At 43.9% G+C, this 15,757-nt stretch overlaps 1 protein-coding gene across 5 annotated transcripts; it reads right to left on the bottom strand.

Annotated features, from left to right (window-relative positions):
- Window positions 1-2,643: 2,643 nt before the first annotated feature.
- Window positions 2,644-15,717, bottom strand: AMMECR1L (AMMECR1 like). 5 transcript variants are annotated; one of them, XM_084291993.1, is made up of 7 exons: window positions 15,677-15,717; window positions 13,901-14,345; window positions 8,443-8,553; window positions 7,852-7,966; window positions 7,044-7,134; window positions 5,961-6,057; window positions 2,644-4,850 (listed from the first exon to the last, which is right to left on the bottom strand). In XM_084291993.1, exons 2-7 carry the CDS (start codon window positions 14,305-14,307, stop codon window positions 4,739-4,741), a joined length of 933 nt encoding a protein of 310 aa, XP_084148119.1. In that variant the 5' UTR covers window positions 14,308-14,345; window positions 15,677-15,717; the 3' UTR covers window positions 2,644-4,738. The 5 variants fall into 5 exon arrangements, 4 of the variants coding, with proteins under 4 accessions (XP_084148119.1, XP_084148118.1, XP_084148121.1 ...); XM_084291992.1 differs by lacking the exon at window positions 15,677-15,717 and adding an exon at window positions 15,268-15,391; XM_084291995.1 differs by lacking the exons at window positions 7,044-7,134; window positions 15,677-15,717 and adding an exon at window positions 15,268-15,391 and having other exon boundaries at window positions 7,800-7,966.
- Window positions 15,718-15,757: the final 40 nt, after the last annotated feature.

Below are 15,757 nucleotides of genomic sequence, written 5' to 3'. Positions count from 1 at the left end.
CATTTCTCCATCACAATTAGATAGCTCTTAATATAAATTCTGTTCCTGCTCTCCCCCATATAATTTATGTTTGGAATAAAAATACTCACGTGTTGTTCATTTGAAATATCTTACAGAACTTTCTCCTAACCTTTCTGCAATTTGTTTCCAGAATGAAGCACACGCTTCTGCCTGACCTCATCTTCACAGGGAGCTGCTGAGTGTTACTGCAGTCACAGAAAGCAGCATGCGCACCAGAATCTCTGATGAAAGACACTGGACAAAGATTTGATGTCTGACTGATTAAATGTGAACCCCCCAAAAAATGAAGGAAGGAAAAACACAGATGCCATTAAAAATATATACGAAAATAAATCACTGTATTCTAGTTAACAAGCTGAGAGGATATAATTGATCGCATATCTGGGCACACAACTGCGGATGTTAGTTTTATGGTTGACTTCAAAATTTGCAAGTCACCTGGAAATCATGCTAGCTACAGATTCCTTCTTAACCCAACACTTGTAGTGCATAAGAAATTTATCTTTACTAGTATCAGAAGTATAATTAAGGAAAATACATTTTTGCACTAACTTAAATCTTCCAAGGAAATCTAATTTTATGCTTTGAAGTTGCCCTGAAGTCACTAAGTTTCTTGGGCATATTTAAGTCAAAATTCTGCTCCTTGTTAGGGTATATATTTATGTTGCTGGTCTTAATGTGTTCTTCACTGCTACCCAGGACTGCATTTTCCAAGAACCACAAAGGTGAACTGTAGGAGCTTTAACTACACGTCTGCCATACGACAGAAATGACCAATAGCCTGAAAACGTATGGACTGTGCAACAAAACGTGCATCTCAAATCAGTTATCTTGTCCCAAAGCAGCCATTAAAATACTTAATAAGAAACTAGAAATGTGTTTTTCTTTTTAATTTTATTTTTTATTTTGAAGATCACTTGAGGACAACAACCTGTAAAGTACAGATAATCTTTTTTCACTAGTTCATTTTAAAAGACCAAAACCAAGTCAGATTTAGAAATCCAGGATTTGTAGAATGCTAAAGAATTCAACTTGCCTGTGCTGTATATATTTCACCATCATGACAATGAGTGGAGTTATTGCCAAGTGACCTTTATCTGAGGATACAAAGATTTTGCTGTATCGTGAATCATGCTATATTAATGAAAATATTTAAATTTTATTTTTAATTTTCCTATGTCTCTTTACTTTCTTACAGTGAGCCTGCCATGATTATTTTTATGCTTCCAGGCAGCTACCATTTCATTTTTTAGCAACCTCCCTTGTCCTGAACGTATAACAGCATTTGGAGGGCGGCTTGGTGTTTGTACAGATAGCATATTATTCAGCTTGCTAGATGAGAAAGTCATCATGTCCCATAAATGCTGTGAGAAACCATACAAAGAGGACAGTACAAATCATCTTTTTTCCATTATGATTTATTCTCTACAATACTTCATTAGAGGATAGAGTTCAATTATTTACACTCAGAAGTTATTATATAGGTAGGAGGCAACCAAGTGTAATACAAATAATTGGTCTGACATCTCTGCACTGAAGGTCAAAAGAGGTCTCCTGCTTTGAGGAAATAAATTAACCAAAAATAACCCAAAACAAAACAACATGTAGTTTCCAAAATACAAACAGAAAACAGCACTAATAGTCAGTGAAGATTGCAGATGTTCGTTAGTATACTATGAAAACAAATTATCCTGTGCAAAGGTTAAAATGAACTTTTAGATTTCTTACAGATTTTTCTTATAAATTGTAGATATTGTGATACTTTGACCATAAAACCTTCCCAAACTGAAGTGATCTCAGTTGAGATTAACAGTTGAACATAATGAAAAAAAAATTAAGAACCTCACAGTGGAAACATTCCAACACTGACAGACTCCAGTGATCAAAGACATTCTTCTGTATTTACTGTAAAACAAAGACAATTCATACTTGCAGTGAGATTATTTCTCAGCTGTGGTTATCATGAGAATAAGCCCTTCTAGACCAAAAGGCACTTGCTTCTAAGGATGAGATAAATCCAGATCAAACCAGGTGACAATTGCTTTGAGGAGTATTTCTAACATGCCGTCCCAGCAAAGTAACCCCAGAAAAAAATTATTAAATCGCTGGGTTTTGTGGCCTCCATCTTGAGGCCAAAGTACATTTTGTTTCTAGTTCACTTCTTTCATCCTTATGCATAGCTGCCATGTAATGATCTAGAAATGGGATTATTTCCTGAGACCACCTGTCCTTGTCATACATTTTTTGTGAGCTAATTTAACTATCGACACACTTTTTTTTTTTTTTTTTGACTGATTTTAGAGCTGGACCCTTATGGAACTAAAGCTGAGAGGGCCCGTTTCTTAGGCAGCAGACCAGTGGTTCTGATTTACTAGCTTCTCTCCTCACTGCAGCAAGACAAGAACACAGTACATATTTAGAGGTGTTTTTGTTTTTTTGTGTTTTTATTTTTTTTTTAAACAGACTGAGCAGGGAAATGGAAGTGGGAGAGGATAAGGCTTCCTCGGTCCCAAACCATCTAGCCCGCTTCAAGCTCAAACCAACCAAGTCACTCATTCGTAAAATTCTGTTCTTTAAAAATGACAGCTAACCCTCCCCACCCCACCCCTTAGTCATCCCCTATTCAAATAAAATTAAATCAGGAAAACACTATACACTGCTGAAGACACAGAACAGGGCAAACAGTTGAAAAAGAAACAATAGTTGAGAAGCCCGGCACTAAATGCCTGCATGACCAGTCTCACTGAGCGTGCTCAGGGGTGAAGTTTTAGCACCATTTTTTTTTGCTCTTTTTAAACCTTTTAGAAATTAAATTCTAACATAGAACACTTGAACAGTAATGGGTGTAGCCCTATGTATCATACTGTTTGACAGCTGAAAGGTGAATGGTATGTCCAGAGCTGACCCCACCCTCCCCCATCACTGCAGGGCACCTGGGAGAGTAATTACAAACCACTCAAGTTTGTAACAAGACCGATTTATTCTCAGCAGCAGGAAATCATGAAACAATCCCTTAATCTTCGATTGCTTTTCAACAACATCACAAGGGAAAAGTGGCAACTTAGAAGAATGACCCAGTACAGGAGGAAAGCTGGGTCGATATTGCACAGTTATCCAGATTAGGACCCCCTCCTTTCCCTCACGTCTCTCCTCCAGCAGCAGGAGAACACGAAACCACCACCAGGCAAAACTGCACCGTCCTGTTTGCTTCTCTAGGACCAGGAGCAGCAGCATGCAGTTCTGAGCTTTCTACCAGCCCTACTCCCTGCCACGCCAGGAGAGAATTTCAGGCTTGGAAAACCAGCCAATTTAAAAAGTCATCATTACCACACATAAGCAAACTTTAAAGATATATGCAGCCAAACAGCCACTACTCTGCTATGCACTTGTATCTTCTCTCCTCATCATTGCTAACCCTCCAGGAATTTGGAAAAAAATACATTTCGTAGTCCAGTGACCTCACTGAGAGGGCGTCCCTCAAAGAGGCTGCAGAAATAACTGGATAACATACCTTCCTCCTACAGTACTTCTTGCAGTCCTCAGTGATAGGAGAAGTACAGAGTGCACGAGTTCCATACAGTTTGGGCAGTATACGTTTTCCTCACTCATTGCCTTGATGTGGTAATGGAAAAGCTGTATAAGGTAGCTTACCAAACTACACAGTTTTATTCCCCAGGCCTGCTATAAACTAGAACACTGACAATTCTCACGATCAGAAGTCACACTAGAGAAAGTGGCTGTCCTATCAAAAGGAAGGTCCCCGAGACTGTTTTCTTAAATTAAACAAATTTCAGTCACTTGTTTCTCTCGTATGACTACAGTCAATTCCTTGCAATCCCCTCCCCATCCCTAATCCAATCAGGCTCTGTTACAAACGTTTCAACACAAAACTTGGTAGTAACAGAGAAGACTGTCCAGGGTACACTCTAGCACCTTGTCCTTCACATGCACAGCACCACATTTTGCTCTCCTAGAGGCTTAACAGAATTCTATTTCATAGCAGGCTACATTACAAAGCACTGTCTAAAAACCCAAAAAACAGTTAACCAAAAGGAGTTCTAGAGAATTCAACCTATGGTGGAATCTGAGAATTACAGCCTTCTAGGGTTTATTTAAATATTGGATTCATCTGCAATACCATCCAAAGGTTTTTCACACCTTGAACTGTTTTCTGTCCGTGAGGATGGGGTGCTATCCAGATGTTCAACCCTCCCCATATGATGTGTGGGGACTGCAATCAGCTCTTGGTACACAACAGATACCAGAGGTTAAAAAAATTAAAAAGAACCTAAAAAATGTTTTGTTAGACTCCGTTGCCCAGGCTGCCAGGGGAATGCTCCTACTTGATCTGGGGGGTTCCATAACCAACAGCTCGAGGTTCTGGAGTGTTGGTCACGCACAAGAACAGACCAGTCTCAAGTGGCACTTTCACTCCTAGAGGTCTTCTGCACCTCGCGACAGTTCATAGGCATGGAGCCCCGATCCAACTGAACCCCCACGCGGAGGGAAGGCTGAGATAAGGCTTGGGCCCCAGAAGTTCTGTCATGCTCTCATCTTCCCCCCAGGTCAGCTGGAAGGCAGACTTGGCAACGGAAGCTAGCATCATAAAATGGTGCAGTAATAGAAGTAACTGGACCAGGAAGAGGAGGCATCCGCCCCAATGATGTCGTAGCCGTTGGCAGCAACTGGGGGGTGGGACTGGTCATGCAGCCGTGTGTCAGGAGTAATGATTGTAGAGGGGGGGGGCATGAAGAGTGCCGTTCTGGAAACAATGCTGACGGGAGGCCATGTATTCCGCGTAACTGATTGTCACCTTCTCACTGCGGTACCTGCGGACACAGCAGCAGAACACGAACCGTGAGCAGACCGCGCAGTTTGGGCTCGGCAAAAGCCATTGATCCTACATCAGCTTCTGGATCACAGCTAACAATGGCAAAGAGGCCCCCACTGACTTCAAAAGGTACTTCGTTTGCCATCGCCTCATGTGAGAGTTTGGGTAAGTAAACTTCTAAGCTTGATTTAGCTTTGGTGTCCCAAAAGTTGAGCCCTATTCAAGGCAACCATAATTAAGAGGACTCCTGAAGTGGCACATGGGAAACAACTGATTAATTTGTATTCTTTTTATCTACTTCCTGTGGAACGGGGAGGAAAAAAAAAAAAGGACATGAGCTTGCTGGAAGCTGAAAACTCAACATTTCAGAGACTAAATAACCAGTATTTAAGTACTATTTTCTTTTCAGATCTTCATACTTGAAAGGCTGGTGAAAGCAGATGACAGAGAGTTGGGTGAGAGGAGGTTTGTTATAGCATACGTGTGACTTAGACCATGTTATCGAATCAGAATTCACAAAATGTGAAGTCCCTTCTGAGAGACCAGAGATTCCCAGAGGTGCTTATAAGCATACTACGCAAGAGGTAACTTCAAAGTGAATTGCACTAAGTCTGTATTACACCTGATTTTAATGAAAACCTTTCTCCAGAGGCAGGGAACAACCTGATACATTAGGGTGTTTCTTTTAAACTAACAAAGAGAATCGAAACCAATGGGATAGCTAGGGGTATAGAAAAGCAAATTCTGAAAAGCAGCCATATTTGAGAATGGCTTGGTTTTAAGACAGCTGTCACCACGATCCACAGATCAGCACACTGAGAAAAGGAAGTCTGTTTTAAACATACGGAAAAATAAGCCATTTAAACTTTCGGGTGTTCTGCTTCATTTGATCTTTCATGTGGATGATTATATTAAAAGACAGTTACACTTCTCGCTTCGATCCTGCATAGACTGAACACGTTACCCGCCTAACACATGGAATTTATGTGTTTGCCCTTCAGCCTACGCCTAGCACGTGACAGGAGCATGAAGACATACACCAAGCACAAACACCTTAAATTATCCACAAAACACTATAAAATATAAGACAACAAATACATCACCTTACCTGGTGAGCTTAATCGTTTTCCTAAAATCATTGGTAATGGGAGCCTTAAAGCCACCTTTCCTGAGTAAGGAGTCTATGGTCTGGATCTGATCCCAGTCTATTGAAAAATAAAAGCAAGGGATGATTTTCAGCATAAAAACGATGTTTCAAGAGGAGAGGAGATGCATTAAAAGGCCTTTAGAGAAGCAAACTATACAGGAAACTGAGCTTTAGAGATACCAGTGCTGAACTGGACAAAATGGCCTTTTGCATGCACACTGCCTGCACATGCTAACCCCTTTTAGCTCATACTGAAACTGCAGTGGTCTATAAAACAGAAATTCCATTTTCTGTTTGACCTCTCTTCTTACAAAGGTCCGTGCATTGCTGTTACTGCAGGGACCCCAAACCGTTTCATCACGTGCCACTCAGTTTTAGCTCTTTAAGTCTCAAAATAAGGTAATACTTAGCTTTACATAGACAAATTGGGATCAGCCTGATGCTCTAGTGATAGCACAGTGCACTGCTATGTGAGAGATCAGAGTTAAAATTCCTACCTTAGTCTTTTGCCCCAGAGCCAGGAGGATGCGACCACTCCACTCTGCTAGGTGGAGGAAAGGAGGCAATATTTTGAGAAGTTACCATGGTGACCGCTACTATATTTGAATGGGAAGTGTGCTCCAGAGGGGCCCTGTTTCCTGCCCTCATCTGGAGGATGCTACTTTAGCAACAATGAGGAGGAAAGGGACTCTCCTGTTGGTGCTGTGCAGCCTGCAGTTATCCTAGTTGGTGGGAGAAACATAGAAGAGGAAAGACGCAATGCTAAATGAAGCTGGAAGATCCATAGTTTGAGATCCTCTATTTCTTAAGCCCTAAAACATTTTTTTACACTACGATACAGCTGGGCATAGATGTGGGATGAGACAGGCCAGATGAAGACCCAACAGCAGCTGTATCAGGTGTCAGTTATCCAGATTAAGTCTGGTGGATCCATGGCACTACTATGAGGAAAGCATTACAATCCAAACCCAAAATCCATAGATTTATGTTACCCAATTCTGTGACACAACATACTGATGTGGTTAGCTGTCATCTCAAACCCACCTTGTTCCTTAGCAACCTCAGGTAAATATGTGGCTGTGCGTTTGACACCTTTCTCATTGATGAACTCTATTCTGATCCCATGGATCCCAACCTATAGATGGAAATGAACAGCCGAATAAGAGGCGTTTGCTATGACTACGTTCATGATTGATTTGTCATTCCCGCAACACTGTGTACTTCTCTGTCACTGGCCAGTTTGCCTTTCACCTGGATGAAAGACATTCTCTTCCCCGCTCTGTCCTGGCCAGACAGGTCTCACAAGCAGCAGCATAAAGGAACCTCTGCCACCTTTCCCAGAGTCTCCCTGCTACTTCTGACGTATGTCTTCTTTGAAGTCTGACATTTTCCATCTCTTATGCTGGTCCAGCCGGACAAGAATCCCTAAACGAGAGTCACGCCTAACTTAGCCCAACCACAAAGTCTACTAAACCTTCCTTGAACTAAGTACACCTCTGTGTATAACATCCTAAAATTATCCGTAGTCTTAACTACTTTTTACTCCCAGTTTGTATTTACAGTGTCAAAACACTTCCCAGGATTTACACAGGTTTACATATACACATCTAAACCTATCTCCTATTGGACCAAATCCATTAAACACTTTCTTGTCTCGTTGACAAGATCCCCCCTCCGCCAAAACTGTACTGTTAGCCCATCACCTTCCTCCATTCTTGTTTCCCAGCCCCATTTTTGCTGTTCCCAGCTTGACTACCCATACCCCCTGGTAACGAAGGAGACACATCACTATGTACTAACCCGAACCCAAACGGAACGAGTGATGCAGAGTTCCAAATGCACCTGTTCTCACCTCCCAGTCCAGGTAGTCACTGGCATCCTCAAAGTTAGTGAGGAGGGAGACAGAGCAGAAGAGTTTGGGCAGCTCCTCGCGGGTCAGGGGTGGAAATCGGCTGTCCTTAAGTGCACTAGGGGAAGAGAAGATACATTGCCTGAGACAAGCGCCCGATGAAACTGTCGAATGCTCAGTTATTCCCTAGTTGATTAGGCCTCCTTGATTATATTTGCTACTGCAGAGAAAGTGATTTCCATCTACTCCTAATCTAGTGAACTGTAACGTACAAACATTTGTACAAGCTTCCTGACACTGCCCTCCACTTTCTGCGGCTGGAGAGAAGTTATGTGCTACATAAGATGTCAACACTGCTAGGACGCAAGACAAACCCAACATTAGCTTTAAAACATCAAATTCACTCGTCACAAATATGTTCTGCTAAATCCCAACATGTCGCCTCACCCTGTCACACAATTCCCGTGTTTATCTTACCGTGAAGCATATTACATTTAACTACATCAGTCCAACAAAATATCTTAACCTTCAACCCTTACAGATCCTCAGCAAATTAAAGTAAGTTCAGATTTATTTCATTTTCAACACAGTTACCTGGTTAATGTGTATTCCCTGAGTCCTGAGTGAAGATTCATGGCTGAAAAGGTCCCAATGCAGCCACGAAGCCGCTTGTCTCGCCCCGTCTTCCACGTCACAAAGAGTGGACTGAAAAGGCAAAAAAAGAAAAATGCTGTAGTCTCTAGAGATATTTCTTGGTTAAGGAGAGACCAATAAGGTCTAAGAGAGCACGTATGCACACACTTGCTTTCTCTCCTTCTCTCTGGTAAAACCCAACAGGCACATCTTTACACCTGCCATCTAACAATAATAAAAAAAACACACACTCCCAAATGGTAATAAACAACATTCCTCCTCACACCTTTTCAGCATACTTCCTTCTCTCCACCAGTACTCTGCAATGTCTCCAGCAGCACCCTCCTTGCCAGTCTGCACTGCTTTCTGATGAGTAATACAGTTATCTGACCCCTACTCATCACCTCCGTGAATCATGACCTCACTCAGCAGTGTCCAATAGCTTATATGACAACCGAAATTAATACAGCCAAAAGAGATTCCTTATTTGTAGTACTTTGGAATCCGAAAGACCCCCCTAAGCATTCTACAAACCACCTATTATTCAGGTTTGCAATAAAAGTTAGTTGTGTTTTTTTTTTTTTCTCCCCTTCTTCTTCTTCTAAATGTGTAAAAAGCAAGCCTGTTTTTTTACCGTTATTTCCATGAGGATCCAACTTCTGGGTCCATCCCTAGCACTCAGCTTACGTTCACATCTCCTTCTGCTTACCCTACATTTGATTTACATTTCCACAGATTCTCTCCTGTTGAACACACACCCAAATCACTATACCCTTCCTACTTAAACATCACACAGATTGGCATTTCCCATAAATTTACAGGCATAACACTAGATTCTCAAATTCAGCAGGCTGATTTCAGTCTTTTAAGCCAAAAGTCACAATTAAGTCCCAAGAAAACACGAGGCTCAGAAAAACAGTATTCAAATGAGCTCTGTGGAGAGATAACCAGATGAAGAAGATAGCAAATATTAAGGGCAAAAAGTTCATTTTTAAAGAAGTGAGTGAAATTGCAAACAGCTGTGGAGAAAAACAGTAAAGAAAAGACAATGGTGGCTGCAGCTCCACAAAAAATGTCTGAACATCTGGAAAATTGTGCAAGGCAACTGCTGATGCTGATCTAATTATAAAAACAGGGTAATTGATCTTCCTTTTTTGGATTACAGAGTACTGAATGGAAGAAGCCATCACTTCGAACCCAGACATAAATGAGAAAGTTGGTCATTAGTGACAGCAAACATCAGTCTGGGGATTTCTATGGAACTTTAAGAGATAAATAATACGATAGAAAACACACGGCGTTAAGGAAGTCACATTCTGAAATTAAATAGTGGCGAAAGTTCTAAAACGTGAAGACAGGACTGATTCTACATCAGAGCAGAGGCAATCACTTTCCTCAAATTCCTGAAGCCCGTGTAAGCGATGCATTTTTGCAGTAAACATTAACAACAACACCAAGAGGTTCTGTTCAGACAGCAACATCAGCACAGAGAACGGACGGTTCCTCAAACGCAGGCAGCAGAGCTCCTTATGCCTACGTAATCAGAACATCATCGGCATTGCAGTGACAAAGCAGTGCCCAGTGATGTTCCCCAGAGCTACACAGGAATTACAAGACTGGATCACCGCATAAATCCAGCGCTCAGGATCTAGTTACCAGCTGTGACCAATGGCAGCAGTGCCACCCAAAATAGCGACCAGTCTGTCAGTGGTAATTGTGCAGTGCTTTGCCCACAGAGGAAGCAGAAACATTCTTCAGCAACTATCAGCCACCTTACGGCTCCTTGACCAAGACAGAGGATTTACTGTCCTAGTTTTCCAGCACCACTTCGAGGCACTTTCAGGATATCATCCCTTTACATTCTCATCTAGCTACCATATGTTGAAGGAGAAAACAGAAACAGAGCGTATGAAAACACATTGGAAAGCTTACCAAAAAAAGATACTAAATGTACAAAGGAGATTTCTGAGAAGCATTACTGTCACAAGCTCAGTGAAAAAATAGCTTAATCTAATTAAAGTTTTGGAACCATTACTTTGCCCAAATAGAAAAGGGAAGGGAGAAAATGAAAAGCCCTACTGATAGAATACAAATCTAGGTAAGTTCCTTCTCTTCTTGGATTCATCTTATAGGTTCACATTTCCAATTCACCTCTTTCCCCTTACAAAAAAAAAAAAAAAAAAAAGTTTCCACTGAGCTGTGACACAGCTTCCTGCATCTATTATAGAAGAGGTATTACCAGAAAGGACAGGATAATTGCATTCAGAAGGCTGTCATATTTTAAAAGATCTCATTTGTAACATTTTTGAATGTGGTCATAACAACTGAGGCATAAAAAAGGTGTAAGATTTCATACAAGTACATAAAAATTCCCTATTAAAGTTTTTCACTGTAGAAGAGATGTTGCTGCTTTATCTCAGGAATAAATTCACTTAGCAAATTACAAGTCCAGCTGACAATAGGGCAATTGTTCCATAGACTCTCCCAGAAAAGTGCATTTCCCTTATGCTTTAAGACAAGTCACGATAATCTTTTGCCCACATTCACCCAAGACCACTTCCCAATACTCTGCAGTCATATCCTGGTGAGCTGCTGGCAACCATTTCCCTGCAGCCACAACATCCTCCCTGGGTCTGATCAGAGCTTGCATGGCTGAGCATAGGCGAGCGCCAGCAACTAAAAGCTAGCTTCTCCAGCTGCAACTGCAAGGGGCATTTAAAGCAGCAAAACATGATTTGTTCATACCAGCATTCGCTTATACTAGGGAAAAAAAGTTACGGTACAGATTGTATAGGGTGTTTGTTGTCTTACATGGCAATTAGAAGCTTGCACGGTATAGTTTTAGTATCAGTTAAACTACTACTACTACTGAATAAACCCACCAGACTGCTGTACTAAAACAGCAGAAGTAACCAGTTCAATACCTGCATGTCACACAGGTTCAATATTGTCATTTTTTCAGTAATGTGAATAGCAAAGGTACTGTTTTCTTCAATTACCAAGTTAATTTAGGGGTAACTCAGAATCTTACCACTTCTATACTGGTTTGTGAACCTCGTGGTTAAGACATGCATGAGGCCCTCCGCTCTGCAGGCACCATGCTATCAGCTCCACAATGATCGTCAAGACTGCTGTCCACATGCACATCCTCTCAAGCTGGTAACTGGAATTCAGGGTGGTTTTCAAGCCATAGCCCTGTAGCTTTTACATTATCACGCTGTTTATGCAGGATCCTGGCCATCACTACTACTATCTTTAGGGTTTAACAACAACTGAAAAAAATAAGCTATCTGAGAATTAGGTCAGGAGAAGCCTGGGAATCTTTCTGTTCCTTCCAGCATCTGTCTCTGTCCCTCCTGAGAGACTTCTGGTATATATCTGTTTTGTTCAAGCATCTCTTACATCGACATTTATAATGTCACAAAGGACAACAGTACAAATTACCTATGTATTTTCACTTTGCTTACTCTCACACATGAGAGTAACATTTGGCTTGAAGTTCATTACCTTACCAGCTCAAGTGTGACAAATCATCCCCATGTGCTGCTCTACCTGAGAGCAAACCCACGCCTTTCCCTGGGGTACAAGCAGCTACGTGCTATGACCAACAGCACGGATGCCGAAACACAACAAAATTCAGGCAGGTGTTTGACCAGATGGGGAAGAAAAAGAAGGAGCTGGTCTTGCTTTGGAATTATTATTATTATTATTTTTTTAATTATCAGCACAGAAATGCCCAACAAACAGTTTTTAACTTTTCAAAGTTGGACATGCAATTCAACCAACCAACATTCCTGAAATTAGGCCTTTCTAGAAACTAGTCAACAGGAAGTGCAACAAAATCCTGCTAGACATTTGATTTGACGCCAAAATAATGAAGCCATATAAGAATAATCTCTATTATTGACTAAAGAACAACAACAAAAAATCTTTACATTTCAAGCAACCAAATAATAAACTAATGCATTATTTCCTAAAAGGAGCATAATTAGTTTAGGCCTGAAAAGCGTCGGTAGAAATATTTCAGCCTAGAGAGTCCCCAGAACTATTCTGTGTTCCAGTCCAGAGCATGTCTCCATTCACTTGTATTTACAACGTTAAACAGCTTAGCCCGCAGCAGCATTCAGAACATGAATCCATAATCCTGCCAGGATAATAACCGATACACAGCCTACATCCGACTGCTGACAGCCAGCAAGGTGGGGAAACATTCAACACAAGGAAAAAGTCCTTGACCTTCTTAAGCCATTACTCCTTTGCATCCATTTAAAAGTCATGAATTTAAATTAAAGAGGGAAACAACTTTGTATTTTATGTGTTGTTCTGGAGGTGGTCCCTAGAGGAGCATCAGAAGGTCTGTCTGTCATTGATCTTCCCCATGCAATCCTCCCACCACACATTTTAACAACGTTAACATTTCCACACTTACACATTCAACTTTCAGACAGACATTGGCTGGCTAAATCTCACTCAGCAAGATGCCAGGTAACATTTTCATACATCCTGCTCCTCACTTCTTTTCATACACACCTCCTTTCTTCATCTCGGTATTGTCCTTGAAAGTCAGCTCTCTGTTTCTCCCCGCATAGTCCAGCTAGCACCATCTCCAAAACAGTCACATTTTCACTTCAACTCCTTGCAAGCGTTTGGTTCCCTTCCCTGGTAAATCCATTAACTTGGGCAACCCAACACCCTTGGGCGTCCTTGCCCAATTCTCACTAGCTCAGCTGTTGTTTCAGGATCAGCCAGGAACTTGCTTCAACTTCTTACTTGCCCCCCTTCCCGCTTTGCTAGCAGCAGAACATCTCTTCCCCTGTCCCGTTAACAACAGTGCCCAGCTTAAGAGGCTGAACCCTCTTCAAATCAATCGTTTTGTTCTGTTGTTTTCTGAGAACTGCCTGATTTCAGTTTCTTGTCTGTTCTTCTAGCACACTTTTACAGAAGGCAGGTGCAGTTAATTGCAGAGCGAGGAGTCTGTTGCAAAGCAGAGAGCCAACTTCTGCAGAGTATTACCATGAAGCAGGTTTGCACTCCCTGACAAAAGCACGGACTGTCTCATGCAACACATTAGGCCACGAGCTGAAGAAGCACCACACTTCCTCATACATTTGCTTAGCTCTCCTTCTGTAGAGTGGTGTTCTCACTTGAACACTGCTCTTCAGAGCTCCAATCATCTCCAACAAATGTAACGGAGCGATTTTACTCTTTCATGCACTCACAGCAATCCTTTTTGTTTCTGGTAGACCAAGCAGAAGAACTTCCCCTTCCTCCTCCCCTTCCCTTTCCTTCTACAGGAAAACTCCCTGCCAGTTTTCCTGTTCCCCCATGGAAACCCTTCTTCCCCCCACTGCTGCCCTGAATCAAAGCAGAGCTCTGGGTGCTGGTTTCTCTGCTTTCCCCCAGAGATGGATTTACTCACTAGGGGTCATTGGTAAATCGAGGAAGTCGTGGCTGAGGGAAACCGTAGAGATGACAGTAGAGTACATCAAAGCAGTAGCAGCACATCTCCGCTGTCACCACCAGGTTCTTGGTGCTGTTGGCAGTTCCATTGGGCCGAGTAAGTGGGCTCAGAGCTCCTGAAGTGGGATTCATTCGAGTAATTGGGGAATTTCCTGGGCCCAAAGTCAAGTCAGATACGTTCTCCCTTCCATTGTTTGCGTCTGTATGCTGGTGGTTCTGAAGAGGACCTGAACTGGAGCCTGGTACCGTCGTGGCCTGATTCCCATGACTGTGCGTTCCGCTCCCAGACAACTTGGGCTTCTTTACCCCACAACAGCCAGCTGCCAGCTTGGGCTCAAGTGGAGGAACACAGCGTCTTTTTCCCATCCTGCTTCAAAACTTGCTTCCTGGAGCACTGCAGAACCCTGGCAAGGAGGAGGAAACAAACAAACGAACAAAAACAATACACAGAACAGTTACAGGTGAAAAAACAGCAGCTACTTCCTTGCTTCTGCTAAGTTGCTGGGTTTGTTGCAATAAAAGAGGAAGAAAGCCTTTGCAACACACAGCTTTTTTTGCAACGTGCCTCTAAGACAGAACACAAATCAATCCAGTGAGCAAAATGTGTGCTTTTACACAGAAATTGAAGGAGCGCATACACGGCCTCAAATCATGCTTTAAAGTTATCAGCACAGCTTACTGAACACTTTGAAAATAGGCACCTCATCAAACAGACAGAGCCCACCAACAAAGCAAACCACAACCGGCATTCCCGTAAAGGAAACGGAATTGTGGAAAAAACTGAAGAAAAAATAATCTGGACTATAGATATGGACTACAGATATATCCCATTCAATACTTCCTGAGAGCACTTGATCCCTCTTGCCTGACAGCTGCACCAACAACAAAAACCATTGAACCATTGCCACTGCATCTCCCCTCCTCGTTCCCAGCAGAAGGGTAACAGCAGCTCAGGACTGCGCCTTTGGGCTTGGTCTCTCAGGGGGGCTGCCCTCGCTGTAGATGTGGCCCAAGCAAAACCCAAAGGTGAGCTCTGAGCATTGGAGCAGGGCTTTGTGAACAGCTGGGCACTGCCCAGGAGCAGAACCTACACTTAATTCCTCTTCCAGTAAAGTGCCAGTGCCCGGAGGAGCGCTGCCCAGGTATGCGGGAGAGGGAGGGCTGAGGACCAAGCAGGGCTGGGAAGGAGGGAAGCGGTGCCAGCAGGAAGCAGACACGTGAATAAAACAAAGCAGCGCCGCGTTCTGCCTGCAAAGCGGAGAGCGCTCCTCCATCCCTCACAAAAAGCGCTGGCAGGATGCGGGGGGGGCTGGGGCACGCACAAACCTGCGAGGGCAGGCGGGGGCCGCGCGGCGGGGGCAGGACCCGGGGCGCCCCGCAGCCCGCCCCGCCGGCTCCCAACGCGGCCACGAAGCCGGCCCCCGGCTGCCGGCCGGCACCAGGCCCCCGCCTCGCCCCCGGCACCCAGCGGGCCGCGGAGCCGCCGGCGCAGCCCCGGGGCAGGGCCGCAGCCCCCCCGGCCCCCTCCCGCCGCCGCCGCCGCCCTCCCGCCGGGCCCGCTGCGGGGCTGCCCCCGGGGGCCGGGCCCCGGCGCCGCGCGGCCTCGGCGGGGCCCAGCCCGGAACCGGGGAGGAGGAGGAGGAAGGGGGGGGTGAGGGGGGGGTGCGCGGGCCCCGCTCCGCGCCCGCTGCCTCCCCGCGGCCCCCTCAGCGCCCCGGCCCCGCCGCTCGCCCACCTCCTGCCCCCGCCCGGCCGCCTTCCTCCTCCTCCTCTTCCTCCTCCTCCTCCTCCTCCCGAGGGCCGCCTCAGCCCAGCC

The sequence above is a fragment of the Netta rufina genome (genome assembly GCF_964035555.1).
Source record: "Netta rufina genome assembly, chromosome: 9".
Classification (NCBI taxonomy): domain Eukaryota; kingdom Metazoa; phylum Chordata; class Aves; order Anseriformes; family Anatidae; genus Netta; species Netta rufina.
Note: the sequence above shows the minus strand (reverse complement) of the source record. Positions and strands in the feature narration are given on the sequence as shown.